The following is a 15,724-nucleotide window of genomic DNA, read 5'->3' on the forward strand; positions in this document are numbered from 1 at the left end:
AGATTACTATTTTTTAACATTTTTAACATTAAACACGATACGACACTCAGAAAGAAAGTATCGTGCTGATTATTTATCGCAGTTTTAGTGATAACTTTTGATAATTTTTTTTTCGATCGTGTGTAACACTAAAAATATAAAGAAATGATAATTGTTAAAATTTTATTCAAATTACACATAATGAAAGTAGAATAGTACAAACTAAAGATGTTGTTAAACGTGGTAATATTTATTGTATTTGTGTACTACGTAGTGCTTGAGAGGGAAAGAGAGAGAGAGAGAGAGAGAGAGAGAGAGAGAGAGAGAGAGAGAGGGAGGGGGGAGGTGTCATACTAAAATGCGCGAAATACTTATCCATAGTATGTTACACTCTTTGTAATAACACAAAAAAATATTCCCTCTTGATGTAACGATTTCACGATAGCTTAGGCGCGATGCTACGATAATTATGCTTAAAAATTAATGTTCAATATCATGTATTGTTAACACAACGAAGGATTTTCTTTTATAACCATAGAAAACTTAGAGTTTCTTCTACCTTTAATTGCATTATTAATTACGACAGATTTTCAGTGACGTATAATGTATTAACGATAGAAGAAATTCGAAGTTCTCTATCATATACAAGAGAAAATCATTTTTAGTTAACCATACTAACGATACTTGACATAGCATTGATCTCTAATTACCTATAATTACCGTAGAAGTTGCATCGAATAATTTATCCTGAAGTCGTCAGATCAAACGTGAATATTTTTCTATCGTGTTATTTTACAAAGAGTGCATATTAGAGATAGTATTTCGTGCATTTCGTAATTTTCTAATAAGATGGTTACAAAAGGAGAATGTATAAAGAATCAATCGTGACAAATCTTCGTTAATTCAATATTCCATAAAAAACGATGAGAGTATATGATGCGGCAAATGTTATATTATTTGCAGGTTCCATACGTTTCCATCGCTTTCTCTCTTTCGACTTTCTTATTTACAAAAGTTTATTACAATTTAAATTTGTCCTATTTTTATTAATAATTTATAATCTCGTCATGTAATCGCGAGTGTGCGTAGGAGCCATCGACGCGAGCTTAGGTGCGGTGCGGCGAGACGTGGGAACGGCGACGACGCCACGCTTCTCCTTCTTTCCCCCGCCTCCGCCGGCAGCCATTGCTTGAAACAGTAGGCCGTGCTATGGCTCGAGCGGCTCAAGCCCTTCCTTCGGCGCGCAAGGCGCGCTCTCATTCGCATAATTAAAAAAATTTATATCTCGATTATTAGCAGACCAAACCCACAACAATATTGAACTTTTATGTTCATCTCGATTCCATCTACCTTTTTATGAACAGTGACCAGTATGCTCTGGGACTCCCTTTATACACTAACACAAAAAAAGAGACAAAAATTTTGACCAAATTTTTATTAGGTAATTTTTAAAGTAATGCAACTTTGTGACAAATTATCCAAATTACATGTACTTTTTTTTTAGATTAAAGAGCAAAGACTCTACTTTGAGAATTTCTAGGCGAAAGTTTAATTTGTTAAGTGCGAACTTTTCGTATTGCATGAAAACCAAACATGTTTTTTTTAATTGAAAAAAGTAAAAGTTTGTCTTAATTTATCAAAAGTTTTTCGTTAAAATCTTACTAATATTAATACAGATTCTTAAAGTTCATTCTTTTCTAAGCAATTAAAAAAAAAAAATGTCGATACGATGGTTTTTGTTGATTGCACACCAATTTGAAATTTGCACTGCATTTTAGCGAATAAATACGGTATTTTTTGAATATCATAAATTTTGAGTATCAATATGATATTGCACATTGATTTTATTCGTGTTTAACTCAATCATACCGCCGTCATCAAAGTGACTCGATGTGCACCACGTGGAGATTGACGGTCGAATTTTGCACATTATGTGGCTCTGAAATACATCGGTGAAAATTTGTACCTACTGATCTGAATGTAACGGATAGCTGACGTACCAATTTCATTGAAGTCAACAGAAGATCACATTCATTTATACTCATAAACTCACTCATATACGTAAACATACATATACACATACTCTTACATAAAAAATAAAAATTCAAATTTTATTTAAAAAATCAGCCTTTTCAAGGCCACATGATGTGCAAAATCCAACCGTCAACCTCCACGTAGTACACGTCGAGTTACTTTGATAAAAGCGGTATGATTGAGTTAAACCCAAATAAAATCAATGTGCAATATCATATTGATACTCAAAATTCATGATATTCAAAAAATACCATATTTATTCGCTAAAATACCCTAAAATGCAGTGCAAATTTCAAACTTGCAATCAACAAAAAACATTGTATCAACATGTTTTTTTTTAATTGATTAGAAAAAAATAAACTTTAAGAATCTGGATTAATATTAGCAAGATTTTAACGAGAAACTTGTGAAAAATGTTAACACACTTTTACTTTTTTCAATTAAAATAATATGTTTGGTTTTTATGCGATATAGAAAGTTCGCACTTAACAAATCAAACTTTTGTCTAAGGATTCTCAAAGTAGAATCTTTGCCCTTTAATTAAAAAAAAGTAGATGTAATTTGGATGATTTTTCGCAAAAGTTGCATCACTTTGAAGATAGCCTAAAAATTTGGTCGAAATTTTTGTCTCGTTTTTTTGCGCCAGTATATTTATTTATTTAAATGTCATGATAAAACCTAAGGTTTATGTTATATTGCAATTTTGCTTATATATTTTTTAACGTATATATCATTTATAGCTTTACTTACAAGGGAACCTCGCGAACTCATAAATTCTGATTTTAATGAAACTTAGCATAAATGTAGAGGGGGTGAATACATGAATTTAGAAATTTTTAGTTGATGCCTAAAAACGGTTTGAAGGGGTGAAACCACCCTTCAAAGTTGAGACATTTTTGCGTTTTCTCGATATATCTCGCAAACTAAACAAAATATTAAAAAATGTTTTGTACAAAGGTTTTACAGTATAAATACCTCTGTTTAACTATGCTATCTATTAATTAAAAAAAAAAAAAAAAAAAAAAAAAAAAAAAAACTTTTTCTTAAAAAAATTTTGTTTTTCTGAAAAAATAAATAGCATAGTTAAATAGAGGTGTTTATGTTGTAAAACTTTTGTATGAAACATTTTTTTATATTTTGTATAGTTTGCGAGATATATCGAGAAAACTCAAAAATGTCTCAACTTTGAAGAGTGGCTTCACCCCTTCAAGCCGTTTTTGAACCAAAATAGAGAATTTCCAAATTAATGTATTTACCTCCTCTACATTTCTGCCAAGTTTAATTAAAATTAGAAAATTTTCCGTTTGGTATTATAAACAGTTTAAGGGAGTGAAACCACCCTTCCAAGGTTGAGACATTTTTTATCTTTTTTCGATATATCTCGTAAATGAAATAAAATGTAAAAAAATGTTTCATACAAAAGTTTTACAGCCTAAATACCTTCATTTAAATACGCAGTTTATTTTTTGGAAAAAAAATTTTTTTTATTAAAATAAATTTTTAATAAAATTGACTTTTATGTATATAGCATTTATAAAGTAATTATACTATTTTATACTACGTTTTATTTATATTATCTATGTGTATATTATGTATGTTATATATTGTCTATGTTAAATACTATACATTTATATTATCTGCATCTTTCATTTATAGGCTTTCATTTATTGGTGGAATATGTATAATTTGAAATAAAATAATTAACACATTAAGAACATTCGCAACATTTATGTGTAACATTATGCTTCGCTTAATTAAAAACAATCTAACGGAAAAATCAAGCACACGTTAGATGTGGTACTGATGTACTGATCAAGCACATGTTAAACTTAATACTGATGTGAAAATGACGCGTAACATCATTAATAAAGACACCAAACTTTTATTAATACGTGATTTCCATTTCATATATGATACATACCGTGACATGACAAATATAAAACTTGAGTGTGAAATATGTGACGTAAACAGAATGAACACTGTGTGAAAGCAACGTGACTACTCTAATATTGAGCAACTGTTAGATAAAAACTAATAGAGGGATGCAGATAATATAAATGTACAGTATTATAACATAGATAATATATAACATACATAATATACACATAAATAATATAAATAAAACGTAGTATAAGATAGTATAATTACCTTATAAATGCTATATACATAAAAGTCAATTTTATTGAAAATTTATTTTAATAAAAAAAAAATTGTTTTTTTTCTTTTAAAAAATAAACTGCGTATTTAAATGGAGGTATTTATGCTGTAAAACTTTTGTATAAAACATTTTTTTATATTTTGTTTCATTTACGAGGTATATCGAGAAAAGGTAGAAATGTCTCAACTTTGGAAGAGTGGTTTCACTCTTTCAAACCGTTTATAATACCAAACGGAAAATTTTCTGATTTTAATGAAACTTGGCATAAATGTAGAGAAGGTAAATACATTAATTTGGAAATTCTCTATTTTGGTTCAAAAACGGCTTGAAGGGGTGAAAGGATGAAACTCTTCAAAGTTAAGACATTTTTGTGTTTTCTCGATATATCTTGCAAACTAAACAAAATATAAAAAAATGTTTCAAACGAAAGTTTTACAACATAAATACTTCTATTTAACTATGCTATTTATTTTTTTAGAAAAAAATTTTTATTTAAAAAATTTTTTTTAAATTTTTTTTGAAAAAATAGATAGCATAGTTAAACAGAGGTATTTATACTGTAAAACTTTTGTATGAAACATTTGTTTATATTTTGTTTAGTTTGCGAGATATATCAAGAAAACGCAAAAATGTCTGAACTTTGAAAAGTGGTTTCACTCCTTCAAACCGTTTTTGGGCATCAACTAAAAATTTCTAAATTTATGTATTCACCCCCTTTACATTTATGCCAAGTTTCATTAAAATTAGAATTTACGGGTTCGCGAGGTTTCCTTGTTAGATAGATTCTTCTTCGTGTATTCTTACAAGAAGAGCTCGACACATTATTGATATATTTATACACGTGAGGTATATTATCATTTTAATTAACCCATCCTTTTTCTTTCTTTTAAAGGGGAAAAGCTTAAAGAAGCACTGGTACCTAGTAGGGGTAAGTATAAACAAAGTATATATAACACAACACGCACCCACGCACGCACACACACACACACATTCAAATGCACATCTAAAAGAAAAAGGAAAAACTGGCAAATTATTCGGCTTAGCGGCGCCAAGTTTTTGTAGTAAAATATTTATTTGTAATATTTGTACAAATAATTATTTGTAAAAGTAAATATTCTAGTTCGTATGAACATCCATTTTTATAGTTGACGCACTTCTTTTATATCATTATTTTTGTAGAGAAAATAATTTTTTGTTCTTTTTGGGGTATAATTAATATTTGTAAAAGTAGATGTTCTAGTTTGTATGAACATTTTTATAGTTGGCGCATTTCCTTTATATCATTACTTTTTGTAGAGAAAATACATTTTTTGTTCTTTTTAGGGAAAAGATTATTTTATTAAAATTTCCTACAATAGTGCCAAATTAAAATTATTTTGTATAAAAATAGATTTTTGAGGGCATTTCTTGCGCGCGTATACTTGGCGCTTTTTTATAACTTTTTTTAAAAAAATAATTTTGTGATTTCATTCATTTTGTAGAGACAGGTATCTTTTTTTTTTTATAATATACATGAAGGTTCATAAAACAATTTTGAAGTCCACATCATATCAAATTAAAGGTCGAAACCGAGATTGAATTAAAATGACAAAACAAAGTCATATTGGTTTTGTTATTTTTCTGATTATATTTTAATTCATTTCCGCACACACACACACACACACACACACGCGCGCGCGCATGCACGCACGCACGCACGCACGCACGCACGCACGCACGCACGCACGCACGCACGCACACGCACACACGCGCACGCGCGCGCGTATATGTATAGACATTATTACACAATGCTGCCCCCCCCTCTCTCTCTCTCTCTCTCTCTCTCTCTCTCTCTCTCTCTCTCTCTCTCTCTCTCTCTCTCTCTCTCTCTCTCTCTCTCTCTCTCTCTCTCTCTCTCTGTGTGTGTGTGTGTGTGTGTGTGTGTGTGTGTGTGTGTGTGTGTGTGTGTGTGTGTGTGTGTGCGTGCGTGCGTGCGTGCGTGCGTGCGTGTGTGTGTGTGTGTGTGTGTAAGTGATTCTCTCCTTTGAATATTATAATTATATAATCTAATTAACTTCAAAACTCGGAATTAACAATGTGGCTAACTGAATGTGAACTTAAAGGTACCAAATATAGTCTTACAAAAAAATAATAGGATGAAGTGAACGGTTTATTATTTTTTCTTAATGTATTGAAATACATCAAAAGCATGAAATCTTGTCAAAAATAATTACACCCTGGTGGAAAAATTTTTCAGAATTTTTTAGATTTTTCTCAGAATTTCTGATAATTTATCCGATTTTTTATAAGAATTGGAACGTTTCTCAGAAAAACTTAGATGAAAAATGAAAAATTCTGATTAATTTAGAGTATTTTTGAATATTTCTAAATATTTCTAAAAAAATTCTGAGAATTGATACATTTCATGTATCATGATGATACATTATAACATAATTATAATAAAAAAAAATATATAAATTTACGTTGTTTCTCAACAAGCATCGTTATCCCCACTACACCATAGTCAAATCTGGCATTGCCTAACTTCTGCGGTCACCCATCCAACTCTCAACCGCCGTTGATGTTGCTTGACTTCGAAGATCGTACGCAACCTATCACTTTGCGATGATCCATGAACACTTGATGCTCATGAATACATATTTGTTATAGATCAGCCTAACAAATGTCAGAAACATGAAACGTATAGTTAAATAATATTTATAAATAAATATAAATCTATAGTTTTTTTACTGATTTTTACATATGCAAAATAACATGTGGAATAACTTATAAAAATATGTTTTTGTTGTGTTCTTTTGATAAAGTTAAATTATATCTCAGACAGCACACAATATTTATAAAATATTTACAAAATATTTATAATATTTATTTGAATATTTTATAAATATTTATCCAAATATTTTATGAATATTTTTGTAGTCTTAGATTTATCAGATCATAAAAATGTATCATAAATGTTATAAAAATGTTTATGAAATATTTGTAAATATTTACAAAATATTACTTGTACAAATCTTTATTTTTTATTTACCATAAATATTGTATAAAATATTTAGTCTATATTTTAATAATATGTTGAATACAGATTTTTTTCTTTATGTACTATATATAAAATATGTATAAAATATTTATATAACATTTTTTAAAAATAAATGTTAAAAAATATTTATAAATATTTATAAATATTTATCATAAATATTGTGTGCTGTCTAGGATAATTCTAAATATTATAGAGATTGATAATGATTAATATATAGTCTTTAGAATTAATAGTTTTTTTATGTTTGTTTATATGTTTATATGTTGGATTATGTTCATACAAATTAATAAAAAATAAACGCATAAAATTCAAATTAATATATTTGCTAACCGAGAAGCAGGATCGAATTAATATGTCATAATAACGTCACGGAATGACGGCGACAAATAGGACCAAAATATTACGTCATAAAGACGTCATTAAATAACGTCAATATGCCGTCATTATAGGCTGCGTTTCGATATTCACTGTCAGTACTGAAATTCTACAGTGTATGTGACGTAAACTATAGATTTTCAGTACTGGCAGTGAATATCGAAACGCAGCCTAAATGTCATGGTCGCATTTTGATCATAGAATCATTCATACCAATATGACCAAAATTTGACTTATCTTTGCTAGAGAGCCTCTGAGGGAGAAAGTGGCAAACCGCGTCTCTTCTGATTCGATGCGGGCGTTAAGCACGCAGTCACATGATCAGTTTGTCGCTCTCTCCCTCAGAGGCTCTCTAATCTTTGCTACCCAGGATATTTCTCAAAAATTTTCATATACACAGATTTTAAAATATTCTGAGATTTCTTGTTCGGTTATTTCTGAAAAAATCATATTATTATTCAGAAATTTTCATTTGTAGAAATACTACAAATTATGAGAATTCTTATCTAATTATTTTTGAAAAAATCGGAAAAATTTTTTTAATTTCTCAGAAATTTTCATATATACAGAGATTGAAATAATCTGCTGTTATGAGTGACACACTCATAACGATAAGGTGTCAGTAACACGACGTAAGTCGGTCAGCTGCAGTCAGCATCGAGCGCATCGCGCGAGGTTTCGCGCAATCCGCTCGACAATTAGCGCAATGCTCCTTAGACAGCACTTGCTGTCTAAGCAATAATTTGGAATACTGACCGATTTACGCCCTCACGCAATCCTCTCCTTCTTTCGATCCAACTACCGAATTATCGGATATATAAACCGGCGAAAGAAGGTGAGGATCGGGTCAATTCGAAGTAGACAAACTAAGACTACACACGACACTCTGCTTTGCGGGGTCGTGTATCGCCGAGATAACTTATACTAAATATACAACCACGACACTCTGCCTTGCGGGGTCGTGGACAACAAGTTCCTAGACGCGACACTCTGCCTTGCGGGGTCGCGATCTAACTATTGTAACTGAATACAAGAATAAAAGTGTTCAAGACAAATAACGGTGTATGTGACGAAATACCTTCCTCGCGAGATCTCTGGCAGCGATCCCAAAATCGTACTCACAACGAGGGGTACAACACTGCAAATTCTTATTCGATCATTTCTAAAAAAATCTAAAAAATTCTTAGTATTATTCAGAAATTTTTTTTTCCACAGAATACTGCAATATTTTGAAAATTCTCATTCAATAATTTTTGAAAAAATTTGAAAAATTCTTTATATTCCCCAGAAATTGTCATACATAAAAATATCAAAATATTTAAAAAATTCTTATTTAGTCATTTCTGAAAAAATTTGAAAAATTTGTTATATTTCTCAGAAATTGTCATATATAAAGATGTTGAAATATTCTGAGAATTCCGATTCAGTTATTTCTGAAAAAATTTGAACAATTTTTAATATTTAAAAAAAATTTTTCAAATTTTTTAGAATTTTTCAGAAATATGGAAAATGAAAAATTCTGAAAAAATTTTTGAAAAAATATGAGAAATTTTTCCACCAGGGCAACAAAGTATAGAGATCATAATGCCACACAGCTGATCTGTCGATAATGTGATCATAAGCTGCAATATTGGAAATATGTTTATATGGATGCCCAAGATCTTAGTCTATGTAGTAACTGTCATGCATTCTATGCAAGCCAGATGTATGGATAAGACACAGAATTATACTGATAAGGCTCTTAATCAAATTGAAAAACTAAAAAGTAATTATTTAAATACTTTGTTGTTTCCAAAACAATTTATTATAATTAATACAATTCTCTCCATGTATTCATAAAGATCACATTTAAAAAATTTGTTATTTGTTAATGTGCTAAATTATAATTGTACGTTTATAATTATGTTTATTGTTCTTTTACAGTTAATGATAATAAATTTATTTTGTCCATGTTTCATTTAATGCACTTAGAACATACATTCACGTGCCAGCTTGTAATGGGAAACAAAAGTAGCTTTTATTGTGAATGTGGTCTATAGCCTTTAAGTAACATAGGCTATCACATGCAAAGTTAATAAACTTGAGAAATTTTTGTAAGAGCTATACGTTTATTTCCCATTACAAGCTGGCACATGATTATATGTTCCAAGAGCATTAATTAAAACATGGATAAAATAGGCATATTATCAATAACTGTAAAGGAACAATCAATATAATTATAAATGTACCATAACAATTTAACTACAATCTTAACTGTAAAATAACAATAAATATAATGCTATATTAAATTGATGCAAAGAGAATGAAAAGTAAAATATGGGATAACGTATTGTATCATTTACAAAAAAATAAGTTAGAGAATCAAAAATATAAATAGAAATTTTTAATGTGATTTTTATGGATGTATGAAAAAAATTGTCTTAATTAGAATAAATTATTTCGGGAACAAAGTATTTAAATACTTACTGTCGTATTTTATCCGGAATTGGTAATAAGATTCGGTCAAGAACAAGACACCGTACATTTATTCTGTAACGTTTGTTTAATCGGAGAAGAGTGTGCGTTCTCGGAGACGAATCGGCACGGACTAACTGCGTGTGCTCTCCGGCGTGAGTTTGCAAGATTTTGAGTAATCGTAACATAGCCACATTTTCTTAGTCCTTTCTGAAAACGCGCGCTTAATTTGAAAACGTATACTACCTAGATAATACATAACAGCTCTTCCCCATGTAAATTTGGAACTCAAAATACAAAAGGGGAAAAACGAAGAAGAAAATAATACATTTTTAAAACGGTGATAAGTACGCTCCATATCTTTCCGGGGGTTTCCTATTTCGTTGTGGTCGACCCACGGAAATCGCATTCGATTGTTGCTTATTAATGCTCGTGTTCGTGTTTGTGCCATGGTAATCGCGTGTGGGACATCGGCTTTAGCAATATTCCCTTCCTCGCAGTTCATGGTTTTTTGGTTTTCTGGATAGCATCCCGAGCAATCAGAGTCAAGATTTTCTAATGTGGTTTCTGAGTGATTCTCGTCTGGACTGTATCTTTTGATTCCTTAAGCCGAAAACGAATTGATTTCTAAGCTCCGTTTGCAGGTATTCTCCAAATTTACAGTGTAAAGATAATTTCTGCAAGGCTGCCATGTATTCTTGCGCACTCTCGTCTGAGCGTTGTAAACGCTTTTTAAATATATATATTTCCGCGATTTCCAATGGCTCTGGCTCGTAATATTCTTTTAATTTTTCCACCAACGCATCGTATGACTGCGTATATGGGTCCATAGGGTCCAGCCGATCACATAATATTCCAAATGCCTCTACGCCCACAAAATGTAACAGGTAGGCTACTCAATCGGCATCTTCTCGGATTTGAAAAACTCGAAAGGCACCATCCCCAACCGTTGTAACCATCGTCCCAAAAGCTGGCGCGCCGGATCAAACACATCGACTTGCAGTGGATTTGCGATCGCTATTTTTTGCTCCGCACTTGTTCCCGATACTGGGGTTTGTCCGCCCGAACTAGCCCGTGTCAACATCCTTGGTTTCCAATACCTCTATTTCTTCTTCTAATTTTTAAATTACACTTATACGTTCTACCTGCCACGTGGCGTTTTCGCCTATTCCTTTCTCATACCGCCCGCCGAGGAAAGAAAAAAAATCTTTGCGTTGCTCCGTTTTCTTCCGTCTTCCTCGTAAGTGTGGGACGTAAAAAAAAAATCTCGTCCTCGTCGCCAGCTGTCGTATTTTATCCGGAATTGGTAATAAGATTCGGTCAAGAACAAGACACCGTACATTTATTCTGTAACGTTTATTTAATCGGAGAAGAGCGTGCGCTCTCGGAGACGAAGCGGCACGGACTAACTGCGTGAACTCTCCGGCGTGAGTTTGCAGGATTTTGAGTAATCGTAACATAGCCACATCTTCTTAGTCCTTTTTGAAAACGCGCGCTCAATTTGAAAACGTATACTACCTAGATAATACATAACACCTACTTTTTAGTTTTCGATTTGATTAAAAGCTATATCTGTATATTTCTGTGCCTTATCCGTATATCCAACTCATATAGAATGCATGACAGTTACTAAATAGACAGACGTAGAGAGAATCCTGCATATAAACATCTATATTAACATATCTCCAATATTACAACCTGTGACCACTTCATCGATAGGCTAGCTAAGCAACATTATTAGACTGTATACTTTGTAATAGTTTTAGAGACGATTTCACGTATTTTACCTATTTTAAAATCTAAAAAAGATGGTTGTACAATATCTTTAAGAGCCACACAGTTGCAATACGATATTTTTTAAAATGAAAATATAAAATTTGTAACTATTCTCTTACCTGGCCTGCCCATAAGATAATGACATACTTAAAGAACTAAAAAGCACACTATTATGAGTGATACACTCATACTGATAAGAAAGGTGTCAGTAGCACCGATGACGTAAGTCGGTCAGCTGCAACGGTCAGCATCGAGCGCATTGCACGATGTTCCGCGCAATCTGCTCAACAATTAATGCAATGCTCCTTAGACAGCACTTGCTGTCTAAGCAAGATTTTGGAATACTGGCCGATTTACGCCCTCACGCAATCTTCCCCTTTTCTCGATCGAACAACCGAATTAACAGATATATAAACTGCCGAAAGAAAGTGAGGGACGGGTCAATCAGAAGTCGACAATCCGAGATAACACACGACACTCTGCTTTGCGGGGTCGTGTATCGCCGACACAAAACATTGTAATAAATACAACCACGACACTGAGCACGTTTACACCGTACGTTTAGTCCGCGACCTATACACTATATTTGACCCAACCCAATAGTTCACAACGGTGTAAACGCTCGCAGACTTGTTTGGGTTAGGCCACTTTTTGACGATCCCTGACCCATCTTAGGCCACACAACATAACGCGTGTAAACAGTTTATTAGTAGCCTACTTTAGGTCGGAGTATAGATTAGGGCATAGGTCAGGTCGCGCAGTGTAAACTAGGCCACTCTGCCTTGCGGGGTCACGATCTAACCGCACACTGTAAAACGGACATTATAATAAAAGTGATCAACACAAAGAGTGGTGTGTAGTGACTAAATACCCTCCTCGCGAGATCTCTGGCAGCGATCCCTAACGTACTCCCAACGAGGGGTACAACAACACCTTTAAATCCTTTCAATGGCCTAGTTTACACCGCGCGACCAGACCTATGCCCTAACCTATACCCCGACCTAAAGTAGGCTACTAATAAACTGTTTACACGCGTTATGTTGTGTGGCCTAAGATGGGTCAGGGATCGTCAAAAAGTGGCCTGACCCAAACAAGTCTGCAAGCGTTTACACCATTGTGAACTATCGGGTTGGGTCGAATGTAGTGTATAGGTCGCGGACTAAACGTACGGTGTAAACGTGCTCAATATGAATTGCCCTGCCAATTCTCTATATAATAATTCACTCAATTCAAAAGGGGATGAACCTCGGTGAATTCTTATCAACACACTGTAAATTCCGAGCTTTGATATTTTACACATCCACTCTTTTCTTTTTCTATTTTTTTTTCCGATTCAAATCAAGCGTTTCTTCTTTTCTTTAATAACTAAAAATAAAACACAAAGTATTACTGTTATCTCAGAATACTTATTTCATACAAAAAATAAACATTTTGTGCAACTTATCTGATTATACAATGCAGTGTTATACCAATCTTCAAGTTAGGCACAGCAGTATTTCCTTCCACGATGAAATCCACGATGCAATATGCAAATTATGCATAAAACTAAAATTATAACTAACCTCGCGCACGTCAACACGTCTCTAATCTCGAACTGTCACTTGATCGACACGCGGTGGCGCGCATTCGATCACCAATCACAAGCCAGTAAGAAATAGTACATCGAATCGACATCAATTTGACATCGGAATCATCATTTCGATGTCGATTCGACGTCGAATTGATGTCGATTCGACGTCGAATTGATGTCGATTCGACGTCGAATTGATGTCGAATTCATTTACCGTTTCTCGCTGGGAATACATAGGGTGCGTTCAGTTTCATGCGCATGGTGCATTTATTCATCCTTGTTGTTTGTCAAACGTTAAACGAGGATACAACAGTACAAATCTCCACCATTCGTCCTAGGCACCGGGCGACGATGACGACGACTACGTTTCTTAAACAAATTTATTCTTGAGCGAAAAATTTTAATCGCGATATCTCCGCTCGTAAGTCATATAGCGGAAAAATAAAAACACTTTTATTATATAAATCGGATGCAAACTATTCATTAAGCCTATTAAGAAATCTATCGGTTTAGTCGTTATTGAGAATCCGATAACTACGAATTTTCGCAAACGACGTCTCGCGTAAAAGAAGCAGCGGTGGTGCCTCGCGCTGCGCGTACACTTGGCGCGAGGCACGCGCCAGGTCAGCGCTGCAGAATGGGAACAATAATTTTATCCAATCCTTTAATGATGAGTAATAACAATTAAATGGACATTATATATCCGTTTATTATTAAATATACCTGCATAAATAAATCTCACACAGAAAATTTTAAGAACTGAAGAAACCGTTTTCAATTCAAGAAGATATTAAACCTTAATTACATCATGGAATCGCAATCATCTCTGCAGGACAAGATTAAACTAAAATGTAACAATTTAATCTTTCTATAGCAAATAGATCATTAATTCCTTCGCATAACTTTCTAAAGTTTTAGTTGCGTTAAATCTGAATGCAAATGTCAGTCGTATTCAATAGCGATAAAATGAAAGGCCCCGCTACATTGTGCGTCTGTCGTACATTACGAATAAAGAAAAACGTTCGAGCCGCCGAGTTCCACGAGCTGCCATGTGCGTGTCTGCTGGTCGCGCAAAACACAGAACACGAGAGTTCCAACCGTGAATGCTCAGACGGCCTTAAATCTCCATGTTGTTGGACATTCCCGAGAAAGGCATCGACCAGGATAAGTTCACCAAATACCTCTGTGATACAGGTCAGCTGTTAACCGAGATGTTTTATCAACAATCAATAACAAGAAAGGTGTTTATTACGCCTTTAATGAATAAAACCGTCAAGCCAACCTTGGAAATAGAAAAATCAGACCAATGGTTGTACGAAAGAAAATTTGCAGAGCGAGTCAAAAAGACAAAATCCTTGGAGAAAGCTTGCGCTAACATTAAAGCTCAGGATAAAAAATCAAGTACTCAGAAGACCGTAAAAACTTTTGGTTGGAGCCAGGGAAACGTAAGATACCCACCTATCAGATACTGGCAGGTGGGCTACCACGGATATCAAAATGCATATCAACGAAATATGTACCAGCCGAAGAACTTTATTCAAACCTAAAACGCAAAAGACGAATCAATCAGGGAAGTCCAACAATCGGATGACGAACCGATCATCATCGAAGAAATAAAGAGGGTAAAAACCATAGCAGGTCGTCTTTATAAATATAGAAAGAACTGGAGAGATATCACGTCTAATAGGCATATCCTAAGCTGGTTAAATGGATATCGAATCCCATTTCGAGAAAGTCTATGTCAAACTTCCTAAAAATATAAGAGTAGTCTGAGTGATCAAGCTGAGATCGCGGTAGAAATAGAAAAAAATGTTATTGGAAAAGATAGAAGAATGTACAGAATCAACAGGACAGTTTATCTCACCGTATTTTTTTGTTAAAAAAACAAACGGTACAAATAGATTTATATATAATTAAAAAAATTTAAATAAATTTATTGATCCCATTCACTTTAAAATGGAAAATATTTGTACAGCAAAAAATTTTATATTAAAAGGAGCATACATGGATCTGTTAGATCCTAAGGACGCATATTACTTGATCCCGATACGAGAAAATAATAGAAAATTCTTCAGAGTTAGATTTTCGGATAAATTATATCAATTTACATGTTTACCGTTTGGCTTATGCACCAGTCCCTATGTTTTTACAAAAATAATAAAATCAGTTATCAACCATTTAAGGCTACAAGGAATAATCTCAGTAATATACTTAGACGATATTCTTTTTATACATAAATCCAAAAAGGTTTGCCAAAGTAATATTAACCGCGCTATAAATTTATTAGAATACCTAGGATTTATCATTAATTACTAAAAAAGTTCATTGATACCCAGTC

The 15,724-nt window shown here is 33.0% G+C and overlaps 1 protein-coding gene across 5 annotated transcripts in view; it reads left to right on the forward strand.

The window, feature by feature from the left end:
• LOC105832409 (fasciclin-1-like) overlaps positions 1-15,724 on the forward strand; it is a 365,719-nt gene that overhangs the window by 277,353 nt on the left and 72,642 nt on the right. For all 5 annotated transcript variants that reach the window (XM_036285356.1, XM_036285355.1, XM_036285358.1 and 2 more), the window contains one exon: positions 5,064-5,099. In XM_036285356.1, coding sequence (XP_036141249.1) covers positions 5,064-5,099 — 36 coding nt within the window. The remainder of the gene's footprint in view (positions 1-5,063; positions 5,100-15,724) is intronic.

The sequence above is a fragment of the Monomorium pharaonis genome, chromosome 4 (assembly GCF_013373865.1).
Source record: "Monomorium pharaonis isolate MP-MQ-018 chromosome 4, ASM1337386v2, whole genome shotgun sequence".
In the NCBI taxonomy this organism is placed as follows: Eukaryota; Metazoa; Arthropoda; class Insecta; order Hymenoptera; family Formicidae; genus Monomorium; species Monomorium pharaonis.